At 40.4% G+C, this 27,627-nt stretch overlaps 1 protein-coding gene across 2 annotated transcripts; it reads left to right on the top strand.

Moving 5' to 3' along the window:
* Window positions 1-17,569: 17,569 nt before the first annotated feature.
* LOC120111138 (homeotic protein knotted-1-like) lies at window positions 17,570-26,786 on the top strand. 2 transcript variants are annotated; one of them, XM_039127653.1, is made up of 6 exons: window positions 17,577-17,682; window positions 17,789-18,153; window positions 18,232-18,354; window positions 18,468-18,600; window positions 25,804-26,057; window positions 26,307-26,786. In XM_039127653.1, exons 2-6 carry the CDS (start codon window positions 17,818-17,820, stop codon window positions 26,511-26,513), a joined length of 1,053 nt encoding a protein of 350 aa, XP_038983581.1. In that variant the 5' UTR covers window positions 17,577-17,682; window positions 17,789-17,817; the 3' UTR covers window positions 26,514-26,786. The 2 variants fall into 2 exon arrangements, with proteins under 2 accessions (XP_038983580.1, XP_038983581.1); XM_039127652.1 differs by having other exon boundaries at window positions 17,570-18,153.
* Window positions 26,787-27,627: the final 841 nt, after the last annotated feature.

Here is a 27,627-nt window from a genome sequence, read left to right as displayed (position 1 = left end):
CCTCCGCAACATACGGGGACGGTGGGTGATCGGGACTTGGAGCCTTCCAGTCACCAACGTTCTTGGTGTCTTTTGGATAACAACGAAGTTTAAGATGTCAAGCAATGCGAGCCACCAAGATTTTTTTATAGAGACTAGCGTGGATTAACAGGAAACAATCGAGTCCATTGAGGCGATGTCTTTTTTCTTTTCCTTTTATTTTTGTTTTGAATGAAACGCCGGGGAAGACTACATAGTCTTGAGGAAACTGGAGTCGTCCGTCGTTGTAACGTATGCGTTGGGGTAGAACAATGGGGCACAAACCTGCTGGGCACAAAAAGTCTCGAAGACTAGTAGTAAAACGACATGCTTATCGATTCAGATCGTGGGGCGGGCGTATCCGAGGGCAATGGTGGTTGATAGCCTACACCCCAGCCTCAGCCGCCGAAGGCCCTTAGATTCCATGGCGTGCTTCCAAACGAGCCCTCCATTTCCATTTCCGGCGTGCTGAAGTTAACTTTGACGCTGATTCCATGGCTCTAGAGCACTGACATCAAATGCGAAACAAGAAAAAAGGATGGAGGTGGGGCTCAACTTAGTTATACGAAGAAACTAATGAGTCATTGCATGCAAAAGTCTTCCTTTTGCATCAACATCTGGTGCTCGAGCGCAAAGGTGATGTTGCACCGGCAAGTCATCCATATTGAAGGGTCATGCCATTCTAGAAGTTCAGAATACTGAGTTTGTATGGAATCTTAGCGGTGGAAAAGCCTAAAAGCAGTTACATGGTATTGAAATCATTGGATTTTGATAAGGGAAGACCCAACTAGTCGACCCTAAAGTGATGACATAAGGCTTATCGGTTGGGGTCATGGTAACTGATGATTGTGTGGGTTGTGAAGAATGATTTCTTTGAGGTCATCTTAGACCTCTTTGCCCCACTTTATTAAGGCTAGAAATCGGTACATGTTTATGGAATTATTTCATTTAAAAAGCGAAAAAAGAAAAGATACGAGAATGGTAGTTCTAATATTAGCCAGCGATAATGTGCTCAGACATGAGTATAATTTCGCTTTCTCCTTTTGCTTTTCCTTTTTGTTTCATTACCTCTTAAAGAAATACTCATTCATCAATTTAACATGACATAAGTAAACATGAAAATTGCACCGGCCCGTTTTCATGGAGGAAGTCATCAGGTACATTGGCCAGTCCATTTTAGTTCATACAAGGTGGTATACGGATGGTTCTTTTACTTCATCTAAGTTTAAGTTGGCGAGGAGGGAAATTAATTTGTACCTCTATTGCAGGAGGTTTTTGCAAGAGGGTGGCTTAAATTGTTGAAAGATTCCAATGCCAATGGAAGTCCAAACTAATATAAAAGGAGGAGCTATTTGTTATATGACATAGGAATGCTTGTGGCGGTATAGATTGGTCTGTCTACAATCATATGTACCGCAAGCTTGAAAGTTCCATGGAAGAAGCACAAAGCACACTTGCTTCCTCTTGCGGCTTCTTCTTGGGACAAATTTTTGTAGACTTATAATAATTTGTTTTGAGAATTAGGATAGGAGAATAGTTTAATGGGTCTACTTACGTACCACTATCTTTTATAAAAGATTCCTACTGCTCTTTTGTGTTTTTCTTTCTTGACCAATACCCAATAACTTTACCAACTCAATCAGTTGGCACTCCCTTCCCTATGCTTGTATAATATAATCATCATGATTTGGAGGTATTGTTCCTACCATATTGATAAATAACTGCTATGAGCTCTGCGTGCACTTTGGCCTCTATGTTACCTAGAAAGCATAGTACAAACCGATATTCTAGTGGTTTGGTGGAATTTGTCTGTACAAAAACTTTGTAGAAAAGAAATGACATGATTGTGAGAATGCAATTTAATGCCCTCGGTAAAGGCTAGAGCAAATACTCTAGCCTCCTGTCCATGGAGACTATAAGTGAGCCACTTGTTCTTAGCCAATTCTGGATTGGCTCATTTTATTGGCCCGTTTACTAGCCCCTGACTTGGAATCAGTGGACCAAGTGACCTCAAGTGTATCCGGCATGATTGCATGAACATACTACCTGCTCTGAGTGTTGGGCTTCCATTTCCACAAGGCTACAGCGGATATAAGGCTTCAGCGAAGTTGGTTGTAGCCCAAATCCAAACCAAGTTCTCTTACGACGGTAAAACTGACTGCTTTTTTAACATTACCATCTGACTAGTTGCACTAACAAATGGATCCTCCCGAGCGAAATGCCTGCTGCATGCCCCTCAACTTCCCACGGGACAGCACGCCATTGTTCGACAATTTGCCGCGCTGCACTTATTTGCTGCTTACGCCATAATTTTAATGTGACCGTCCAAATCATAAGCATCACAATCGGCCCATGATAAACTCTAGTAGGCTTGTGTTGCAATGTCTCTTCGTTCAAATAGGCTACCATTTATAAAAAACTAATATCTTATCTAAAAAAAACTAGCCGAAATATATTATTTTGATTCCTAAGTTCTATACAAGTATCTAAAATTTTTTAAATATACACCCGCACAACTTCTCGCAGTGGTGCACTTGCCAATCAATCTGAGCACATAAGGCTAAATTCCAGGACAAATGATTTGATGTTTTAAAAGACAGTTTATGCCTTAGATCACCCTGTGTCACCGATTTTGAAAACCTGTATGCTCGACACTCTTGCATGACCAAGATCTGAATCGTCTACTTAGAAAATAATATCCTTAGCCTATAGGTATCTAATCCTATAGGCCTTATAATAGTTCCCAGGTCATGTATATTAACATGGCTTCCTGGCCTATTTATGAACGGGACAACGCACAGATGCAACTCAATCATTGCGAAGTAGAAAGAAACGTTGAGATTAATGGGCACAAACTCACTGTATCCGGCTTACCAATTAAGAATTGGACTCATTCAGACATTCCATCAAACACATCACAGGCATGAAAAGATAAGCACAAAGACACCAAATTTACGTGGTTTGGCAGCAAGTGCCTACATCCACGGGGAGGAGGAGCAATCCACTATATCAATCTTTCCAATAGGGTACAAACATAAATACATAAGAGCCCAAAATATGGACTGCCAAATGATCACAATAGGAGGCAAGATAAAACCAAATATAAAGCAAGAAACAACCTGATCGGATCACCCTTTTGCAGCCACAATGATAGATCAAAAGTGTAGTATGCAAATCAACCTTTCTACGGCTCTAATGGTAGATCAAATGAGTATCAAAACATACCTTCCCTTGTTGCATTTACTGTGAACAGCAAAGAAGAAAGAGGCTCACGGAAACAGGGAAGTCACAGGAAGAAGCCACGGTTGAAGAAGGGAAGAAGGAAGAAAGCCTCCAGCGAGTGAAGACAGAAGGGAACCCAAATCGAATGTTGCCAGGAGACCGAGAGCGCACGGGAGGATGAAGAAGATGGGTGCGGCGGCGGCTGAAATCCCTTTCACCCTAAAAACAAAACAAAACCCTTCATCTCACGGGAAACAGGTAATGTGTACCTTATATATAATGAAATGTCATTTTGCAAATAGGTCCCTCTCAAAGCCACTATTTGGAGCAAAGTCCAAAATAATCAACAATCCTCCTCCTTGCGACAAATTATGTACCTATCATCAAATATGGATTGATAAAATAACCTCCTCCTCACCACAAGCCCGGAAGGGCATTAACAAGTGCTCACACCAATCAAGTTCAGGAAAGTCCTGAACTTGACTGCTGTGATTGGTTTAATGAACATATCAGCCAGATTATGAGCAGTGTAAATTTTCTGAAGCCGGACATCACCATTCTCCACCAAATCTCTGATGAAGTGATACCTGACATCTACATGCTTAGTGCGTTCGTGATACATCTGATCTCTGGCAAGATGCAAAGCACTTTGACTGTCACAATTAATATCCAAACGGTCCTGCTCGAGACCAAAATCCTGTACTAATCCTCTTAACCAAATAGCTTCCTTTGCTGCCTCTGTCAACGCCATATACTCTGCTTCTGTAGTAGACAAAGCAACTGTAGGCTGCAAAGTAGCCTTCCAACTGACTGCACAACCAGAGGGAGTAAATACATATCCGGTTAATGACCTCCTCCTGTCCAAATCACTAGCATAATCTGAATCAGAAAATTCTGTAACAGTGCAATTACTCTGTGCGGAGAATACCAATCCCAAATTGGAAGTGCCTTTTAGATATCTAAGTATCCATTTCACAGCTGACCAGTGAGCCTTTCCAGGCTTATCCATGTATCTGCTTACTACGCTTACTGCCTGTGAAATATCAGGTCGAGTGCAGACCATTGCATACATGATGCTACCTACTGCACTTGCATATGGCACTCTGGACATATATCTCTCCTCATCCTCAGTCTGGGGACAGAGTGTGGCAGATAATTTGAAATGACTGGCAAAAGGAGTAGTGACTGGCTTGACTGTAGACATACCAAAATCTATCCAAGACTTTCTTAATATATCCATGCTGAGTAAGAAAAAGTCTACCCAACTGCCTGTCACGACTGATCTCCATCCCAAGTATCTTCTTTGCCGGTCCAAGATCCTTCATCTCAAATGCAGTACTGAGCTCAGCTTTCAGATTTTGGATGATTGATATATCCTTGGCTGCTATCATCATATCATCCACATACAGTAATAAGTAACAAAAGGATCCATCTGACAACCGCTGGTGATATACGCAACTGTCATATGGAGATCTGTTGTATCCATGGTCGACCATAAACTTATCAAATTTGCGATATCACTGTCTTGGAGACTGCTTGAGACCATATAATGATCTCTTGAGCAAACATACATGATCTTCCTTGTCTGGAACCTCAAAACCAGGTGGCTGTTGCATATAAATCTGTTCCTCTAAATCACCGTGAAGAAAAGTTGTTTTAACATCTAGCTGTTCCAGCTCTAAATTCTGAGAAACAACTAAGGCAAGCAACACACGAATAGAAGAGTGTTTAACTACAGGAGAAAATATTTCCTTATAGTCAATTCCCTCCCGTTGACAATAGCCCTTAGCTACTAACCTGGCCTTATATCTAAAATCCTGATGACTGGCTCCCTCTTTATTCTTGAAGATCCATTTGCACCCTATTGCCTTCTTGCCCTCTGGTAATCTGACTAATTTCCAAGTCTGATTCTTCTCTAAAGAGTGTAATTCTTCAACCATAGCCATGGTCCATTGTTCAGCCTGTGGACTACTAATAGCCTCCTGATATGTGGTCGGCTCATCACCAATAGTATCTGCAATGCTCAGAGCATAATAAACTAACCCAGCACAAGCTGAATCCTCAAAGCCATACCTTTGTGGTGTTCTGATCTGACACCTGGGTCTATGAGTGGCAATGCTATCAATCTGATCCTGACCTTCCATGGTAACCTCCTCCTGAGTCTGTATCTCTGCATCTATCTGCTGTTGCTGCTCATTTAGAATAAAAATATCTTCATTTGCATGCTGCTGCTGTGATCTGATAGTCTGATCAATATTCATAACAGTCCTATCCATCTGATCCTGACCCTGATCTTTCTCAGAAGAACTTGGCTGTAGCTGCCTTAAAGGAGTAGCTATCTCATGAAATGTCACATCCCTACTGACTAAAAAACCTTGGGATCCAGGCTCTGTGCACCATAATCTGTAGCCTTTTACCCCAGATGCGTATCCAAGAAATACACACTTCTTAGCCCTAGGGTCCAACTTTCCATCTCTTACATGTGCATAAGCTGGACACCCAGACTCTGAGTACTGAATAGTCTGCAGGTCTTCCTGTCCATATTTCTTCCGGAGTTTTCATGCCCAATGCTAATGCTGGAGATCGGTTTATAATGTAGCAGGCTGTGTGAGCGGCCTCTGCCCAAAAATCTCTAGTTAATCCAGAACTAGATAGCATAGATCTGACTCTCTCAATTAGTGTGCGATTCATGCATTCTGCCACACCATTCTGTTGAGGTGTACCCACTGTGGTTCTGTGTCTGACAATGCCCTCTAACTTGCAAAAGTCATTAAACTCAGTAGAACAAAATTCTAATCCATTGTCAGTTCGGAAGGTTTTCAACTTCCTATCAGTATGCCTCTCGACCATAGCCTTCCACTTCTTGAATGTGTCAAACACATCACTCTTATTTCTGATAGTGTATATCCAGACTTTGCGGGAGTAGTCATCAATAAAAGTGAGTAAATACCTAGATCCACCCTTGGATGTAATTGGAGCAGGCCCCCATAGGTCAGAATGAATATAATCTAATATACCAGCTGTCCTGTGCACGCTTGTAGAAAAGCTGACCCTGTGTTGTTTTCCGAACACACAATGCTTACAGAATTTAAGTGCACCAACCTTCTGACCACTAGCAAACCACGTCTGCTCAGCTCCTGTAAACCTTTGTCTGAGATGTGGCCCAATCTCTGATGCCACAGGTGTGTTAACTGCTCCGTAGATGACTGTACTGCTGAAGCCTGTCCAACTATTGTACTACCATCCAAATAGTAAAGGGTCCCACACAATTTCCCTTTCAATAAAGTCAATACTCCTTTATTGATAGTTATTGATCCTCTACCCCATCTGCCCTCGAAACCTGCACTATCGAAAGCATGTACTGAGAGAAGGTTTCTCTTTAGTTGAGGAACATATCTGACATCGTCCAAAGTCACCACAGTGTTTGCATTAGATTTAATTTGAACTGTACCAACACCTTCCACTTTGCAAATACCATCATCTCCAAGAAGAACGGTGCCCCCCTCACATGATCTAAAAGAAGAGAACCATTCCTTATGGGGTGTCATGTGGAAAGATGCTCCAGAGTCCACAATCCAAGTATCAGGATGACTGACACTGCAAGCAGCTGTAAATACTGCATCATTATCATTACTGTTGTGACCTGCTGATGAAACTGCAACCGTTGCCGAGTCTGAGACGGTTCCTTTATCCTTTTGTTCCCTCTCTTTCTTAGACTGTAGTAGTCTACATTCTGATTTCCAGTGGCCTGGCTTCTTACAATAGTGATAAACACCTGGTCTTCTAGTCCTAGACTTTGATCTGGTTTTGGATTTGCTTCTACCTTGTCCACCTTTCTTCTGCTCATCTCTACCTCTAACTATAAGTCCTTGAGCTGGAGTCTGAACTTGATGTTATAACTGTACTTTCAATCTAAGCTCATTAGATAACAAAGTAGCTTCTACCTCTTCAAGACTTATTGTCTCTTTTCCATAGAGCATAGTAGTAGTAATATGCTCAAAGGACTTAGGCAATGAGTAGATGAGGATCAAAGTCTTGTCTTCTTCATCTACTTCAACACCAATATTTGATAAATCAAGTAGGAGCTTATTATACTCATCCAAGTGATCTTTGAGTGAAGTCCCTTCTGCCATACGAAATGTGTGCAACTTTCCCCTCAAATACAATCTATTAGTAAGGGATTTTGCCATATATAGACTCTCCAATTTTTTCCATACTCCCTTAGCTGTATCAAGATCCACAACATTGCGCAGGACTTTATCACTCAAACCCGAAAACAAAGTTCCTAGTGCTCTCTCATTAATCTCTTCTTTGACAGCCTCATTATCTCCTGGGATTGCATCCATACCCTTGAGGGCTTTTGCTACACCCTCTTTAACCAACAAGTATTTCATTCTTACCTCCATAGTGAGAAGTCTCCTGTGCCATCAAATACAGCCACTTCATGCCTTATGGTAGTGGAATGAGAAACAGAAGCCAAATCGTTAGCCCTAGATGAATTTTGTTGCCCAACAGTAGCCATAGCTCTGATACCAATTGTTGAGATTAATGGGCACAAACTCACTGTATCCGGCTTACCAATTAAGAATTGGACTCATTCAGACATTCCATCAAACACATCACAGGCATGAAAAGATAAGCACAAAGACACCAAATTTATGTGGTTCGGCAGCAAGTGCCTACATCCACGGGGAGGAGGAGCAATCCACTATATCAATCTTCCCAATAGGGTACAAACATAGATACATAAGAGCCCAAAATATGGACTGCCAAATGATCACAATAGGAGGCAAGATAAAACCAAATATAAAGCAAGAAACAACCTGATCGGATCACCCTTCTGCAGCCACAATGATAGATCAAAAGTGTAGTATGCAAATCAACCTTTCTATGGCTCCAATGGTAGATCAAATGAGTATCAAAACATACCTTCTCTTGTTGCATTTACTGTGAACAGCAAAGAAGAAAGAGGCTTACGGAAACAGGGAAGTCACAGGAAGAAGCCACGGTTGAAGAAGGAAAGAAGGAAGAAAGCCTCCAGCGAGTGAAGACAGAAGGGAACCCAAGTCGAATGTTGCCATGAGACCGAGAGCGCACGGGAGGATGAAGAAGATGGGTGCGGCGGCGGCTGAAATCCCTTTCACCCTAAAAACAAAACAAAACCCTTCATCTCACGGGAAACAGGTAATGTGTACCTTATATATAATGAAATGTCATTTTGCAAATAGGTCCCTCTGAAAGCCACTATTTGGAGCAAAGTCCAAAATAATCAACAGAAACAGACATAAATAACCACCAAAAACAAGTCCATCACCACAATTGAAGATTCTAAGCCCATAGACGAGAAGCCCATGCAGCCTTGTCCGTGTCAGGCCGTCCGTCCCATAGACAAAAGGACATTATTAACCCGATGGGCCAGGGAGAAGGATTACTAGAAGGACCTCGACAAATCCTATGCCACCAATACCATAAGAACAAAATAATCTGAAATATTTTTTAAAAAAAATCTTGAACCATTTATGAATTTATATGGTTTCAAATTTTCTGATCTTTGGAAAATCAAACTGATAGTAATGGTTCATGATTCTTCCAATATGCCCAACTGATCATGAATTAAAGAAGTTCGGTGATGACGGTACTTGATGGTCATTATTGATATATGTAACATTTGTTTCCAAAATCATCAGAACCCATTTCACAATCTTATGATGATTGTTATTCCGCAAAGGGCATGAAATAGCAGAACTTGAATGAATCGCACGTCATTAGTATGCAGAGATAGATTATTGCATGCAGTGGGATCGTGTATAGATGTGCATGCATGGAGAACCTTAAGGAAGGGTGGCTAAGTATTCTCATGTGTAAATACTTTTCCTCCTACACAGTCCTATTCTGTAAAAATATAGCTTTTCTTTTCTTTGGAGGAAAAAAAAATCTTGATGGCAATTCAGACAACACAATTTTCTAAACCTTTGATACATCTTATAGACTACATCACAGTAAAATACAGCTTCTATCTGGCATTCATCAAGCATCATTATGCAGTGCACGGGTAGCAGGATGATGCCAAGTTGGCAAACAAAACTGGACCCCTCCAGTGGCTGGAGTGCATCCAAACTCCACGCGAAGCCCTCGCTCCAGTCGTTTGAATGGTCTCCGAGCCCCACTCGGGGGAGCAGAGGAACCGTACGTGGATACTTGACACCCCATCCTCCACCTAAACATTACTTTATGATCCTTTCCTATGTTTCTATCTTTATATCTCATAACTTGATAGGATCGCCACCGAGCACTTTGCCAAGCCTAACCAACAAATTGCCAGAGAGACCATGGCCATCTCATAGGGCGGCTCCCACCTCACATGAGTTCCCTGCACCCATCACTTGGAAGCTGGATGCAGTTCCATCTCCAGCGCCGCAGTGATGAACAATAGCAAACATCTCAAATTCTAAAACGAAGAACATATCAAGGAATCCTCCAACAGTGATGAACAATAGCCTAACAGCATTGCCATCACATACATTACAACGTCACATCATACAATATAAAATTCATGATTAACTCAGTGGTTCATAAGTCATTCAACAAGGTCAAAAAACAAGAATAATTCTTACATTTTACAATAATTTATAGAACACTTTGTGTTAGTACAACTTGATATAGTTTTTGCTGAAAAAATAATATAACGTGGATAGTGATTAGCGAGCTTATATACGTGAGTGGACGAACAATATCTATCTAACTGTCAATTGAACTTAGGTCGAATAGTTGGCACCACTCTCCTTTAACGAGGTTTTGTGTTCCAATCCGGATGGTAGCCTTGGATTAAATGGTAAGGAGAGACCAAGATTGCATAGAGGACAGCATCAGTGGGTCCTAGAATAAGGACCTTGTGGCCTTTGATCAACTTAATGGCCCCATCAGTAGGTTGGCTTCTCAGAAGTGGGCCATGTCTTGCGCGCCCGAGCATCTATGTAATAGTTTTTCTCGAGAAGGCAAGGATATAAAAAAGCCTGGCGAATGGCCGACGGCCGTCCACGTCACGCGTCAGAATCGTATCGGATCGAATCGTTGGGGGCCGGCCCGACAGACCCCGCGGGGTTCGCGCCGGCCGGTCGATCGAGGTTGGATACCAGCCCAGATTTGCCTGGCTTCGGTGGGTCCCGGCAATGCCCATTCCCATGAGTGGGGCCTCGCCCACGTGGCATTCTTCTTTCCCCGTTATTTAGGCAACTCTTAACTCTTAAGTCCTTATTACCTATTCCCGATTTGCTCCGGCTCGCGTTTGCAAACCGGAAGGAACCGGATACGGTTCACCAACCCCAGCTTGCATGTACGTGAGAACTTGTTAGGTGATCGTTCTCAGGTCGCAGGGATTTGGTCGAGTATATGATAAGTATTTACAGGTTGGAGGTTCGTACAAATGGCACTATATTTTAGCCTTCATGCTTTCCGTTTCATTGGTAATGATGCCTTAACTTGTACCATCATTGAATAATAATCTTTGCTTAAGCTTATGGTAATCAAGGACGGCTGCTCCAAACAGGCCAGTGATGTGGATTTGCGAACCACAAATTGATTCATTAATCATGAGGCTCCAGGTCCCTTTATAGCGTCACACATTGACTGCTATTTCTTTATCATATCTGGGAGTTTTGCTTACGTGGACTTTTTGCTGGCCAGTCATGTTTAATTAACTACTTCCTTCAAATCAAAATGATGCTCTAAACAAGTATCCTAGCCGACATGATCTGCCAAAATAAGATAAAATTAATGTCTACAGTAATTTCACTTGTTTTCTTTTTCCAATAAGTGCATTTCAATCAAATTTCGAAGGCATTTAGCTGCCTGCCATGGACTTTAGACGAAAGACTATGCACATTAGTTGCTGGCTCTGCGGCTCAACCGGCGACCAAAATAGCCACAAGTTAAAGCTGGACAAAATGAGCCGTGCTGTAATTCTAAATGCTCTAAGATAAAAAATTTGCAGTGACTAAAGCAACGTAAGTAGGGCTGCTTGAAAGTGACCAACAATATAGAAACTTATTTAAAATGTTGTTGGACTTCAATGGTTTCTGTCACATGAGGGGAATAATATATTTTTTTATGGTTCTCAAGAATGCTGTCGCCCTTCTTGGCAAGTCATTGCGTTTTCAAAAGCGATTTAGGGACTACTGCTAATGTTGGGTTGCTGACCATTCTGCACTTTGTTTTCCTGTTATTGCCGCAGGATCTCGGACACTGATATATGAATTATCTTCGTGGATCTACGAAACAACAAATAACAGATAATGGCTCCTCAGATAAAGTTGGTAAGGATTTTTTTTATGGAACAAAAGAAGAAAAAAAAGAGATAAAAAAATAAAAAGAACACAGAGATGGGATCTCTCCCTAGATTTAGATTATTCACGCTATTTTACTGAGAACATTTGGACTTATTTATAGTTGGAATCTCGAATCTTCTAGAATTGTATTTTAACAAACATGAAGTCTTACCGCACCAACCCATTGATACAGCGTAACAACTTTGAGGATGTATGGTAGCGGGTGTGATGGAGTCGAACGTGCTTTGAAGGCAATTGGAGGCTAAGATGCTCTCCTTATGGAAGAGATGAGGCTGCATAGTACCAGTCTTGGAGGTCATATGCTTCCACTCCTCAAAAAAAATTTGGTAATTGAAATCACCATATAGATCATAAGTTGGACAAATTCCAACTCACCGTATCACAATAATTATTAATTACCCTAACAACAATCTTTCCACCTGATGGGGGCAAAATGGATCGTCCTGTTCGCTACAGTTGGACCACCCAATTTCAGCCAAATAGACTCCAACACTAGTTGAGCCGAACCTCGGTCTCGCCAAGAGTCACTCCGAGCTCGAACTTCGTCAAGGGCTCAGTCGACCTTGGACGGGTCTCTCCACTGCTACAATTTGCGCCGACCTTCTCCGATGCCCATAGCAAGGTGCCCCTCGTGGGACAAAGCCGCGAGGAAAAAATTGTCGTGCACGAGACGCGCACGATGTTAAGCACGTGCGTATTCTCCCAAAGCAGACAATACCTTGCTTTCCATCGAGCTGCTCCAGTATCTTCCATAAACAACACGCTCTGGCCAAGCTCAGGGCGCCTCTATATTCACCGACGCACCCCGACCGAGCTCGGGGTGCCTTATCCAATGACATGGCCCGACCTCCGAGCTCGGGACGCTCTACCGAGCGCATCTCGGAATCAGGGATGCCGGGCTAGCCTCAGTACCCGTCAAGCCGATCTCGCCGAGTATATGATGCGACCTCTCATCGAGCTCTATCTCGCTTACGCCCACCTACGTGGTCGTATATTGCAATATCGTCGCGCCATGCTTTACCTACTGGCCTACGACAGTCGAGGACAACGCCATGCTATTCCGGCTGTCCCCTGCTACGACTGTCAATGACTTACCATTCGCAAGGACGAACTGCACTGCGCGCCATAAGCAGCCCCAGCTACATGCTATCTGGCTTAAAGCTACTCTCTCTCATGATGAAATGGGCCATACCTCCGTCACCTGGACATGTCTACAGGAACTATAAATAGTCCCGTAAGATAACGTAAAGAGGAACTTCTTCTGAAAATCTATCCGAAATTTATTCTAGCTTGATCACCGGAGGATTCTTATTGAAACTATCGGTAAAATTTTATGCAGATTTGCTACCGCATGGGAGGTAGCTCATCTTTTTTCTTCACCCTCTGGCAGCTTCTTCGACTTCTTCGACGTTGTCATCCTCGGGCTAAATTTGAACCACAACACGGTCTATTCAATGTTTGCTCATGCGTGAAACCTTAAGCAACCTTTTGATCCCTCGCATCTTCCGTACCTCCATTTCTTAATGAACTTAGCGCATGCTTTCTCTTTCCCTTTTCTTAAAAAAAAAGGTCACCACTAAAATATTGATTTATGAGCCTCTCAATACAACTCGTCGATTAGTGATGGCAGATACTACGGTAGATATCTTGAGCTTGGGACGATAATATGCTGTGCGTCAAATCAAGCTTGCAGCGTTAGTGGAACCTGCATCGCCCAATGCAGATGAGCTTAGCAGCTTATACAAACGCCAAGAATACCTTTAACTTAACGCGTGTCGAACAAAGGAACACATCACTGGAGATTATTCTCACTTCCATGGTTTCGTATCAGGGAGGGAGGGATCAAGGTGGGGATGGGATCAGGATGGGGTTTTGCTTTAAATATTGCATAGGGAAATGGCGACCATGGGTGGAATGACGCGATGGGTGCCTGTCAGCGTGGAAACGTCGTGTCACCCCGCAAAGCTGTGAGTGGGCTCCGCTGCCGGAAGGAGAGAGCGAGAGTCTCGGGGGGCATTATGGCCGCGGGCCCCAGCCCCATCCACCTCAGTCATCCCAGAAATTATTACACGGACCAAGTCTCATATATCAGACACATGTACGGTGCAAAACCGGCACTTTTAACTCGATCTTAAATTATATAAATATGAAAATGTTTTATGGCGAATGGTCCATTTGATCTCGTCCATCTAATAATTAGACCAGTCGAGCTCTTTCTGAGCCCCGCAGCTTTTTCCTCGTTCCCTTCTCTCTCTCCTCTCCCCTCCTCCTCCTCCTCCTCCTCCTCCTCCTGCAGCCATCCTTCTTTTCTACCAAAATAAAACTCATGGAAATAAAAAAGGCCTGAGAGTTTGGGTTTGGGCCCGCCCAGTATGCTACCTATCACTGTTTACCGTTGAACAAATATTCGTACCTCGGTCAGTCTGTGCTTGTCCTGTTCATTCGCTTTTACACTCTTTACCAGTTTCCTCGGAGTTTTAGCCACCCTAGGCGAGGACCAGTACTCGGACTAGGTCGCAGGAGCACGTGTCATGGGGACAGAGACAGAAAAAGAGCTGTGATCTGGTGAGAAAAATCCTGCACAAATTTTACGGAAGTGTTGTGTCGCTCTCCCGTTAGCTAGATTCAGCGCTGACAGGTAGTATCAGACATGGTCCTGTTCGCTAAAGATTAGGTCCAATGAAAAGTTTCATATTTGCTGTTAGATTTCTATATTGTTTTAGACTCTGCAGCTGACGAAAGGAGAAAACAAAAGGTTGAATACAGTGACCGTGTATGAGCATGATCGCTCGTTTGAAGTTTGGTTTAATAATGTGAAGTGGCTCGCCAATATTTCGTGAGTCTTATGGTGATTCGCATGATGAGTAAGGTGGCAAAAACTTTGATCGCTCTATTAGATCTTCTTAAAAGAGCTTCTTCTACTATTTTCACTTATGTGGATAGCCTTGCACGTATTTGATGTGAACTGCTAAATTAGTTGATGGATCTTATCTTCGCCGGTAAGTTTCCAAGCAATCTACAAGCGATACTTTCGGATGGGCGTTTTGTTTTCTTGCTGAAGCTCTCATGTGATTAATCTACCGTGGGTACGTATTATCATCATCGATTACGTCTAAAAAGAAGTCAAAATCTATCTCTTTGGATTGACGTACTTTACTGTTTAGTCCTTGTTGATTAGACAGTTTATTTATGCTCCCTCAATTGTGATGATTATTCTATGCTGAGTTACTAGTCTTGACCAAGTTCAACCATTTGTAGAGAAAAAATAGAACTCTGTACAAAAGTAGGCACGAAATCCTTGCAACTAGACATATTTGTGCTCAAAAGACTAGCCTCAGGATGCGCGCAACAAACATTAAGTGTTACGTAATGTAAGGTTAGACATAACATGATGACCAAATGACTGAGCTTCTTCTACCTCCCCTTATGAATACCAATGTAACTATATATGATGCAGGCATTTTTTAATGCACTTTGCAAATTGCAATGCCTAATCTTTAAATCTTTTGCTAAAGACTTGTTATTCTAGTCTGCATTTTTTTTAAATATTTTCTTGATCTATCAACTAGCATTCTAGATATAACTAGCCATAATTTTAGCATAGTTGTCTACTTCATCCTTTAGTTTTATTTCTTAGAAAAACTTCTTTGTAAGAAGATGATTAAATAGATGGGACTGCACTTTGAGATCTGCTATTAATTATCCATTTAAATAATAGGCAAGAGAGCCACCCTGATTTCTAGACATAAAAATGATGTGGTTGCAATTTCTTCATTAGATTAGCTAACCAGAGATGATTTTTATTGATGGCTTGGAAAAGAAAATCCATCATCAAAAGAGAAAAGGATACACATAATGCTACTCGTGCACTTAAAACACTTTGACATTGCAATTTTAATGTTCCCGATCATCATAAAAATTATATATATTTAATTATAACTTGGAATGTTAATATTAGTTCTGCACTTGTTCTCTTTTTTGTAAAGTTTCAATATGCAAGTATTATGATACTTTACCAATGTATTCAAAATATTTGCACAAGATTGTTTGTTTTTAAGGTTTCATTTCAGCTGATATATTGATCAAGATATAAATTTGTATCATTCACCTACTTATATAGTGTATCTATTAAAATCTTGGCATTCTGAATATCTATCTATCTATATATATATATATGTGTGTGTGTGTGTGTATATATGGATATATATGGTTGGTGCATGATGTTAGCTAGTGCAGTATGAAAATATTAGTAAATCTCAAGGCTGGTATCTTGGCTTAGGTATTGAAATGTTTTTCTTTTCAATTTTTTTACACTTTAAATCCTGATTTTTCTAGTTGGTCATCCATCAATACAATATACATCTGAACATTTATGTATTATGATTGTCATTAAGAGCTCGTTTGGTTTGCGGAAAAATAAGGAAAAAAAGTGTGGTCAACGGAAAAGTAAAAAGATGCCTCTTGTTTGGTTGGAGTTTTTAAAGGAGAGAAATGAAAAAGTTGTATTCCCATGGGAATATGATTTTCACGTTTCATGGAAAGGTTTTTTCCATGAAAAACATGGGAAAGTTACTTTCTCATAAGTCAGAAATCAAAATATTTTTATTTTTTTCCAAAAAGATCTTTCACCATTAAAAAGGCATTAAAAATCTAAGTTTTCTTAAGGGTTAATAGAAATTATACATAACTTTTTCAGGAAGTGAATGGTCAACCAAATATAAGCATTTTGGAAATTTATCACTTTCTTATGGTCAACCAAACATACCAAAAGTATTTTTTCAGATATATTTTTTTCAAAAATCTTCTTTCCAGAAATCATATTTATAAAAGAAAAAATGCTTCATGCGAACCAGTGTTATGACACTTCTACCTATCCAGTTATCATTCCCTTTTGGATGGGAGAGATTATCAAATATGGATGGTGGCATTTTCACTGCAATTTTCAACAAGATTATTGTAATAATTAATTTGTTATCATTTTAGTTTTTTTTTTTTTTAATTCAGCGAGGTAACAAATCCCTCATCCTTCCGAACACGCATTGTGACAGTGTAGAACTGAAAACATCGTAGGCCGCTGCATGAAGTTGCTTTTCCTCATCGGTCCAAATTGCTCGTAAGAAAACAGCGCAAGCTAGTGCGGCACAGCAAGCCGTGCTCAGGGCGAGAAACCGAAAAAATGGACCAAGGAACCACCGTAAAGGATAAGTCTTTTATCATGCAGACTCCCAAATGGACGAAGTAGTCGTATTTTTCCAATACGCCCCTTAACTGGTAGCATCTTTCCCATCCCTATGTATTCAGCTTTATTCCCAAGATGCCCCGGCTTTCTACATCACCATCCCTCCATCTCATCTAAGGTTCTCGCTTCATCCGTTCCGATGCTTACAAGATGCCGTGAAGACAAAAACCACAATTAGATGCCGTAAGCTGGCAATAATATATATATTTGTTGAAAAGAGTTGCACAGTTTTTTTCAACCTTTAACAACCCTCTCGATGGGCCACAAGCAAGCGGTCTTGTCGCAGTGGGGAACTGGCGATGGCTTGCCGGTGCCCGCCGGCCATTCCAGCTCTCCGAGGACTCGACTGAAAACATATTAAGAAAGAGAATATAGTTGATCATATATATATATATATATATATACGTACAGTCACGATCGCATAGGAATTAAAATAAGGCATGGTGTGAGACTTGTGAGTGCGTCGTGACAAATATTATATATTTATTATATCTTATACAGCAGCTAGTATTGGTCCGGTGTATCTCCAAGCCATTTCCCCAATGGAAGTCACTTTCTCTCTCGTCCCCATCACTTCTCTCGTATTCTTGTGGATTCTGGGGGTAAATTTTTTTCAGTTGAGGCTTTGAGTTACATCTCTACCGCCACTGCAAAAAAAAACAAAAAAAAAAAAAAACTGCTCCTGTCTAGATGATTTGACATCGGAAAAGAAAGCCACCAGATATTATGCCTTTCCCCTCTCTCTCTCTCCCTCTCTCTGTCTCTGTCTCTCTCTTTTGGTGGTGGTTGCCATCCATCCCATCTTCTTCCGGCTCTCTCATCTCCTCTCCGTCGGATGATATATAATTCCGTCTAAAGGTTTCTCTTCCACCATCTCCTCTCTTGCTACTTTCCCCCGCACTCCTCTCTTCTCTAGCAGTCGTTTCTTGTACTTTTTCTTTATTTCGTTGATATACTTTTGGAGGTCTGGAGCGTCTGGTAGCTGGGGGAGGGATGGAGGAGTTGTCCCAGACGGGGGCCAACCCCAGAGGGGGGCGCTTCATGTACGCACCCTCCTCCGTGGTCACAGCCTCAACCACCACCACCACCACCCCAACCACTGTACTGGTTGCACCCCCCACCACTGCCTCCATTTCCATCTACTCTGGCACAAACCCAAAGGCGAACACTTTTCCCCACCTCCACCCCCCCAAACCCGAGGCCGCCTCCTCTTCCTCCTCCCACCTCTACCCGGTCACCAGACCTACTGACGTGGACGCCATGAAGGCCCGAATCATCTCCCACCCCCATTATTCCAACCTCCTCAAAGCCTACATGGACTGCCAAAAGGTTTTCGAAATCTCTCACGACCTCCTTTTCATGTTAACGTTTATAGCAGGTAATAATAACATACATGTTTGTTAACAGGTCGGAGCTCCGCCGGAGGTGGCGGACCGGCTCTCGGCAGTGGCGAGGGAGTTTGAAGTGAGGCAGCGGGCCCACGTGGGCTGCCGGGACCAGCCGGCCGACCCCGAGCTCGACCAATTCATGGTACTTATTTTCTTACAACCACTCAAACTTGTTGCTGAACCAATTGGTTGTTTTGAATTTTAGTTTGAAGATCCAAATTGGTTAATATTTTGCAATTTTTTGAATCGTGACAGGAGGCATACTACCATATGCTAGTGAAGTATAGGGAGGAACTAACAAGGCCAATGGAGGAGGCGATGGATTTTATCAGGAGGTTTGAGTCGCAGCTCAACTCCCTCACCAATGGATCCTTCTGCATCCTCACTGGTAAACCCCCACTGGTACTGGTTAAATTTGTGATTCTACTGGCTAGCTAGCACTAAATATGTTAAATTTTTATAATTGATCAACATTTTAGCATCGTGAACAATTAAGCCATTGGGTATTGGGATAGAAGGTAAGTTTCTTGGCTTATATTTTCTCCTCCATATGGGCTGTTAATCCATCTGGAAAAGAGGAGTGGTGGTGTGGTGTTAGGGTTTCGGACGCTTGGACTGCAACAGTGCAACGCCGAGGCGTACGGCCGTATGCCAGTACGCCAAGTACGTTGCATATTTATGAGCGAAGACACCCTTCTTTCACGCGAGCCCGTAAACAGAAAATCTTGACCGGCTTCTTGCTTGCTTCTTCTTTCGTTATAATTGTCCACACCGTTCTCTTTCTCAAAAAGAAAAAAAAAGTGGATATTACTACTATTACTCTCTCCCTATATCTCTAGATGTATTATAATTCTTTGTTTTTTAAGTGATCCTTCTATATGGATGTATCCTATATAGTAACGGGACATATAAAGGGGAAGGAAGGCTTTCTCTGGCTGTCTCGCGAGGCTATAGTAGCTATCATTTCCGTTCCACTGTATATTGTGTTTATTATGAGGGGAGAGAGGAGGAAAACGAAAGGGGCTTGGAGGGCATCTATACATGTACAAGCAGTCTTAATGTGAAAATATTTAGAGAGGAGGGAGATGACAAGACAGATTTTGGTCTTAAAAAATTTGCCTTTTCCGTTGTGGACAAGTGCTATCTCGGGGTTCCAAAGTCTCGGGAATAATCGTTGTATCACTTCCCTTGTTTATCTATTTATTATGTTATTAATTCCATCTTACACTTTATGCTCCCCTTCCCTCTCTAGGGTAATGGGGCATGTAGCAATACCAGAAAGAACATTGGATGCACGAATTATAAGTTGCTGTCCTTTCAGTACAACTGACTTTGGCGACGGACATAGTCTTGGTGTTGGCTTCCCACTTGAATATTAGATAGATTTTGCATATTCTTGATCATGTGGGGTAGATTGCGAAGTTCAAATACTTGAAGGGTATTATAAAAGAAAGCTTAAAACTGAATGGTTGTTTCTTGTAGCTATGAAGCTACTTATGCTAGCTAGTGCAAGATTTTGAAAATTTGCTCATGACTCAACTGCACCTAACATTTGTTCAGCAATTAATGAGTGATTAAGTAATGCTTGTAATCTTGCCTTGTTTTGAAGTTTTTTGTCACACACTGAATTTATGATATCTGGACTGTGTTAATGACTGCAGTTAATGTAAGTTGGAGTTCTGGAACTGACGTAGGATATTAAACATTATGTAGCAATGCATTGTCATATTTACGGTTCTTGTGCTGGTCTTGAGCACGAATCTCATGGTAGCCATACAATCATTTGTTTAAAATAATCAAAAAATGCATCTTGTATTTCTGGTACTTCTCCAAATTCATTTGCATTACACTGAACTTAACGAGTGCATTTTCCTTGAAAAGTGGAGATAATGTGACAATTATTAGGTTTCTTCAAAATTATGGAGAATTCGTATTGCACTTTTCTCCCTTGGAGGATCTTTAGTAGGATGAGCTAGGCATACTTTCAATATGTTTAGCCAAAGCAAATTTTGTTAATGTCATAAATGTCTCTTGTTTGCATATTTGACATGCTGTCAGCTTGCCTTCATAGAAGGGACCTCGACCAAAGACATTTATTAAAGTGTTCTGTGTATATTGCTCTGCAGTATTTTTTTCAGACAGTACAGTATGCTCTAACTAGAAGTAACAATTTTTCAATTCTTTCTTCTTCTGTAGATTGTTTTAAAAGGAAAAGATATATCCTATTTTTGAACAAATTGAAATGTAAAGAATCAGCCAAGATGCTCTATATATTGTCTTGTTGCTTTGTTCTATCCATTTGTCTTTTTATCCTTTTTTTCGTTAAACTTATATTGTTTATATATTTTTTATCCTGTGTCGTGTACTATATTTTGGTGGTTTGTTTAAGGTTTAATGATCCAATAGGGGAGAGAATTTTTCCTCAACCCGCACAGCTAGAATCTTTCAAAATAAATTTAGGAAAAGATGAAAAATTGCCAGAAGTAGAGTTCACTTTTTTTTTTCTTTCATCTATGACCAATAAATGATTCAATTGATGAATTAAAATTGAGGCAGATAGCCTCTATTTATAGTAATTGTAGTGAGATCCGTTCTTGCATAATTCCCATTCTTGCATAATAGGATTAGCTTTTAAAAAATAAAATAATTATTAGAAATAAAAAAATTTAAAATTCTACAAGTTCTACATTGACTTTGTCTTCTGTTGCTCGGACTGATTTTTTACAGCTTAGTAGATATGTTTGGTCAAATTTTGTTTGACCAGCCTATTTCATTTCCCAAAAGATGGAAATTCAGCCCATTTCAACCCTTTAGGGGTTGGCACTATATCGTAGAACATTAAAAGTTATCCAATTCTAGTAAAGATTATTTCAATTGGGCATTGTATGTCATGACCTTCGGAAGTTTTGTATGCGATTTAGCTTTTGGATGTGGCAAAACTCGCTCCTGGATTTCGTCTAGCTCAACCCATAGTAGCCAAAGTAGTCCAAATCGAGTCCGATTATCCTCTTGGATCACTTAAAATTGTTCATTGGTCATTTGATGCCTTTTCGTGGCCATGGTTATGCCTTTTCTAGCTGTTTGTGATGTGTGATTTTATTATTTAAGTTTGACTAGCATTCGGTTTAAATAGTCAAGTAAATGTGAACACCTTCCATATCATCCACTCTCCATATTCTTCTGGTTCTTTAGTGTAACTATATTCAACATTGTTGTATGTGAATAATAGCATCAAAGTGCCACCTCTGGCTATATGCACCCATGCTCACAATGGACTGGACACATGCATGCTTTGCTAGTCAGCTAGTTTACCTCACGGTTTGCATGTTTTGCATGCTTGGACATCGTATGCATACAGGTTCTAAGACCTGATTTTCTCTTCCATTGCTGACGCGTTAGGGCATGATTGCATGATGCTAGTCACCACAAGAAAAAGATGGAAAGCCAATACTAAGCTGTTGATGCTAGTAGAAAGCGTCGGCAGCTCCCGAGCGTGCCAAAATCTCTCGACATTTTTAAGAAGCGTCAAAGATTAGCGATGCTTATAAGCGGCGGAAATTTTAAACTGGCCTCCCATGACGCTTTTCTGGCTAGTGTTATTAGTGTCGTTAAATTTCATGAAGAGGACGATGATAATGAGCGTTGTCGGACACCAAAACTCCTCCTACATTTTCGATCCCCTTGCCCCAATCCAAACCCTAAATCCAAACCTCAATTTTCTCCTCCTCATCCCCCTCCTCTGCCTTATCCCCAAATTAGCAGTGCTAATTTGTGATGCACCAAAGCATCTTCGGAAGCCTTGTCCAGGCGCTTCACTTGCCTACGCATGTTAAAAACGTCATCGATTAGCGACAATTAAAAATGCCGTTATGATTAACGCACGACGCGAACCAAAAGGCATCATGAATTTGGTTTTTCATGTTTGCATTGCCAACACTTTTTCGATGCTTCTTAAAGTGTCGGGGCATAATCATGTGACGCTTTTGAGAGTCGCAAGTGACTTAAAAAGCGCCATCAATGCCAGGGATTCCTATAGCGAGTCATGGCAATTTTCACATTACCATTCTCTTAGCAATTTATCTGCATTGCTTTTAAATAACTGAATGTACGGGCACAACTCATTTGCATTTTCAGACCCTCATTAAGAATTCGGTAATCATAAAAATATACTTTGATTGAGGTGAAGATCATGGACCTTGAAGATATAAAAGTTATAATTAGCGGTGAGCCATGGTTGCAGCTGGACCATGGCATGGCAGGTTTGACTCACGATAGACATCTATTAAATGCTGCGATGGAGCTTTAGCTTTATCTTTGACTCCTTGAACATTTTGTCAGACATTGCATATTTGAGGTTTTGCAAACATGGTATCTTCATCTGAAAAGCAATTTAGTTGGTGACTGAGGTTTGCCTGCTGCGCTGAAAGGATCTGTCTAGCTTAACACTTTGGCATAGCTTGTTGCTTGGCTTTGTCTAAATCTCGTGATCTAATTAGCTTCTATGAATAGATGTTAAACATACAGATTATAATAGCAAAGCATGATTTCTAGGTTAAGGAGCTAACCATGTTAATTACCCTATTGCAAACATGTGCATGCAAAGCTGAAAGTTACAGGCTAATCCTATGGTGTTTTTTCACCATGAATCTCGAGGTTTGCAGATTGTAATTTCCTATTAATATGTATCTTAAGAGCAAGCCAAGATATGATTTAAAGAGGAAAGTGGAATTAAGCCTAAGTATGTCTGAAAGGTACAGGCTGATCCTAAGGTGTTTTTTCACCATGGAATATGGCTACCAAGATGACTGCAAGGTATCTAATGGATGAAGTGGGATATGAGAATATGAGTTAGATGTTGTAGGCTTTCAAGAACGTGGATGGTTTTTTCGAGGTGCTGTGCCCTCCCTCAATGTTTGAGTTTGCTAACAGGCTAAGGCAATATACCTGCAGAACAACGTCTTCTGGATTTTGCAGGTGGCAATCTTGAGAACACCACAATCCTCTCGCCAACACCTGCAACTCATGAATAGTAAATCAAAGTATGATGGATATAAGAATGGGAAGCATATTTCTGTTGCTGTAATCATATCTCAACCCTCAGGGCTCTGCCTTGTTTGTAAAATCCTTAGGGTTGCGAGGCATAGATTGAGGCACGAAGGTGTCTCCTCCAAGATGCCCTGCCCCCCTTGTAGGTAATGAACATTCCCTACTATAGTTAGGAGAGAGCTAAAGGTTGGAAAACTAATATAACAGAAAGATTAATATACCTAAAAAAGATAATTTTTTAAGATATTAGAAATATCATCATTTAGTAGCTAAATTTTGTCACAGGATGTATCCTTGAGGGAATTATACTTGTTTTTCTTGGCACTATATATTTTTCCATTTATTTGAATTGCACACATTGCATACTCCTAACTATGTAGCAGATGAAACTTTAAAAGTCCTATAATGCTGAAACTTTCTAGGAAACAACAGGGCAGCATTTAAGCTCACAATGATGGGTAAAATAAGGATAGTTTTGTCTTTTGAAGGTGTGTACCATCATTTAAACCTGAAACATGAAAATTGGTGCAACTAAATTAAGCATTTATGGATGGGGAAAAAAGTTGAGTTTCAAAGCTATGAAAAGATTCTTAAATAGTGATAAAAACTAGAAGGCTGATTGTATGGATGTAAAATAGAGTTGCAGGTTTATTTATTACGAGGATGTGGAACTTGACTAGGTGCTCTTGAAGATAGCCTACCGAACTTAGTTCAGTAGGTTAGCATCGGAGTTCTTTGGTTCAAAACCTAGGCAGTGGCATCCCTGCACTATTCCTGAAGAAATGTTTTTACGAGGATTAACCAAGTGTTTTAGGGTTTTTTCTTTTAAAAAAATATGATCTTCAATGGTTTTGGGGGTCTATAAAGGTGATGCTTTATCGCAAATACGATTGCAAAGCAAAGGGTGAATCGTTTGGATAAATATGGTAAATCAATATGTTGGACCAAATGAATTGTCCTTGGAGTTCATTGCAAGCATGATCAAGTGAACCATTTTGCTTTTATCTCGCTGGAAGTCGAAATACTTGAAATGCGAGAATATGATAAATATGTAAATAATATTTTTTTGTTGAGGATTACATTTGAGGTTTAGTGTCATGGGAAATAAATAGTGGGAGAGAATAGGATTGATGTAGATGTCTTTAAATGATAAGGACTATGCATACATCTAGAATGAAGAACGAAATTATTAGTACTTGGCTGATCCCTGCACTATTCCTGAAGAAATGTTTTTACGAGGATTAACCAAGTGTTTTAGGGTTTTTTCTTTTAAAAAAAATATGATCTTCAATGGTTTTGGGGGTCTATAAAGGTGATGCTTTATCGCAAATACGATTGCAAAGCAAAGGGTGAATCGTTTGGATAAATATGGTAAATCAATATGTTGGACCAAATGAATTGTCCTTGGAGTTCATTGCAAGCATGATCAAGTGAACCATTTTGCTTTTATCTCGCTGGAAGTCGAAATACTTGAAATGCGAGAATATGATAAATATGTAAATAATATTTTTTTGTTGAGGATTACATTTGAGGTTTAGTGTCATGGGAAATAAATAGTGGGAGAGAATAGGATTGATGTAGATGTCTTTAAATGATAAGGACTATGCATACATCTAGAATGAAGAACGAAATTATTAGTACTTGGCTGATCTTCAAATCAATATCTGGATGATGTGTGACCACTAAATTGAGACCTACATATGTAATATCCTTAACTATAATTGTTGAACTAGAATTTTGTGCAAGTTGAGGCGTGCTAGTCTATTTAGGGGATGATGAGGCACAGTGATAAACCTTTTTGGGGTAGAAAACCTCAAACACTTGCATGTTGGCTTGGTTCAACTTTGCTTCTCTGTTAATTTATGAGTCTTGTTTTACCCTTGAGGGATATAAATATAGTGCTTGTTTCTACTTTTCTTCAAGATCCACAAATGGAAATTGATGAAAATATCTCCAAAGACAACTGACCTGCCTATATATGGATGTCCTACACTTTTATTTGTAGTTCCACGAAAAGGGGAAAAGATTCCTAAAATTTTTATTTGTGTTGGCTGAAATAAGAGAGGAAATGGATGAAAAATGAATTAATTTGTATATATGCGCATGTCTGCCACTCTGATCTTCTTTAAGCAATTTTGTGCTAGTTGATGAAAACACAAATATTATAAAAAGAGATTGTTTGAATGAAAGATTCTGGACTTCTTACCTTTATCAAAATCATCTGTAGATGTTTTAGGATTATGTTGTTTTGGAGATACATGGCAGTCATTCGGCCATTTTAGTCCTTTTTGTCAAGCCCTACGACCTTTGTTGGTAAATTTGTTTCCTTTATTTTATATATATATATATATATATATATATATATATAGAGAGAGAGAGAGAGAGAGAGAGAGAGAGAGAGAGAGATGAATATATCACTTGTTGAGGTCGATCAAACTTTGTATAATGCTTTCTTGTGGTGGAAAAACTGACAAGCTGATGACAAGATGGTGTGCATTATAAATGTTCAATAATAAGTTGTTTCTGTTCCATTGGAACCATCCAGATGATAAATGTGGAGCTTGTTCCTCTGAAGAGGATCACCAAGAAGGCAGTGGGGGCGAAACGGAGCTTCCTGAGATTGATCCCCGAGCAGAAGACAGGGAACTGAAACACCATCTGCTGAAGAAGTATAGTGGGTACTTGAGCAGCCTGAGGCAGGAGCTGTCCAAGAAGAAGAAGAAAGGTAAGCTTCCGAAGGAGGCCCGGCAGAAGCTGCTTAGCTGGTGGGAGCTGCATTATAAGTGGCCATATCCCTCGGTAGGCTCTCTCTCTCTCTCTCCTCTCTCCATATATACTTATATATATATATATTTTATATTCTTGATAGCATGAAACCAGGTTCATCATTTCAGTATCAATAAAGAGTAATCCTTGGCAAGCTGAACTAGATTACATCATCTTTCTTCTTGAACAATCTTCTTGATAGGGAGTACTGATTTTTCTTGCTTTTACAATTGTGTTATACCTAACTACTGGAAGCAAACATGATTGCATTACGATGAGCAGGAGTCAGAAAAGGTGGCCCTGGCAGAATCGACTGGCCTTGATCAGAAACAGATTAACAACTGGTTCATAAACCAAAGGAAGCGGCATTGGAAGCCGACGGAGGATATGCAGTTTGTTGTGATGGATGGTTACCATCCCCAGAACGCCGCTGCTCTGTACATGGATGGGCATTTAATGGGTGAGGGCTTGTACCGATTCGGACCATGACCTGGTCTTGGTGTACCTGGCTTTGTTGTAATAGTTTCTTAGAGGCCTGTTTGTTGGGGAAATTGAAGTGTATGGTTATGCTTGTGGTAGTGGGGAATTTTCATGATTTTTGAATGCCCGTCATCTTTTTTTGTTCGTAATTTAGGGGCTGTAACTAGTAATGCCGTTTGTACTAGTTATTGATGTGGCTACCTTCTTAAATCTATTGAAGTTATTGGTGTAACAAATATTATTACCATCATGGCAATATTTCTGAATAAGTTGATGATTTTATAGTGTTGGAATATTGTATCAGTTGCTAAGAGGTCATCTTCTGATGGGCCGCACTACGTGGGCTAGGCTTCTTGACAACTTGTGCTTAACTCCAGCATGTTAGCACGTGCGGCATTTAAGCATATTGGGAGCTCATTTTTTGCTTGACGGAAAAAACCCGAGCTTGGAATATATTTTTGTTAACCTTCGCCTTCAAAAATATTTTTGTTTGTCAGCATTGTCTAAAATTTGTTCATTTATTAGTCTACCCGCAACGTTGCCTTTTTTTTTTTTTTTTTTGCTTAGGAAAAGGGAAGATGGGATGAGGAGAATCTCATTCGCGTTGCAACTCCGATTGGGCACTCTTTCTTTAGCGCGTAGAATTTTTTTTACTCATATTTTTTTTACTCGTGGTAGAGCCTACTGGTATGGAAAAAAAGTTTCGTTCCCACCGTGCTACCACTTTGGTGGTTCATTGCCTCTTTTTGTGAAGCATGTATTAGTTGGATGGCTTCCTTTATTCTTGGTTCCGGACCCTTTTTTTTCTCTGAGCAAATTGATATGTTGGCACCAATCAGATAATTTGGTGATATTTTTAATATAATATGGTTTAAACATGCCGCAACTAAGGATTTAATCCTGGATCTCTTTCAAAATCAAGCTCTTGCCCGTGGGGAAGGTGAGCATGGTAGAAAAATAAAATTATTGCATTTCTGGTAAATGGGTTGGAGAAGAAATCTCGTTCCATGGTTTTCATTTATTGAGATTTTCAAAAATTTACTCATGATCTTTGGTCGATTTTTTTTTCATGGGTCCGTTGTTTTTGCTGCATTCTGCTATTCGCCTTTGGTTATTTGGGGGT

The sequence above is a fragment of the Phoenix dactylifera genome, chromosome 6, assembly GCF_009389715.1.
Source record: "Phoenix dactylifera cultivar Barhee BC4 chromosome 6, palm_55x_up_171113_PBpolish2nd_filt_p, whole genome shotgun sequence".
NCBI lineage: Eukaryota > Viridiplantae > Streptophyta > Magnoliopsida > Arecales > Arecaceae > Phoenix > Phoenix dactylifera.
Note: the sequence above shows the minus strand (reverse complement) of the source record. Positions and strands in the feature narration are given on the sequence as shown.

Bases quoted from the DNA above. Each gene is read 5' to 3' on its own strand.
- LOC120111138 (XM_039127652.1), top strand. From the start codon at position 17,818: ATGGAGGAGTTGTCCCAGACGGGGGCCAACCCCAGAGGGGGGCGCTTC. The intron at 18,601-25,803 runs GTAAACCCCCAC...GGAACCATCCAG, and splicing joins ATCCTTCTGCATCCTCACTG to ATGATAAATGTGGAGCTTGT. The intron at 26,058-26,306 runs GTAGGCTCTCTC...TACGATGAGCAG, and splicing joins ATAAGTGGCCATATCCCTCG to GAGTCAGAAAAGGTGGCCCT.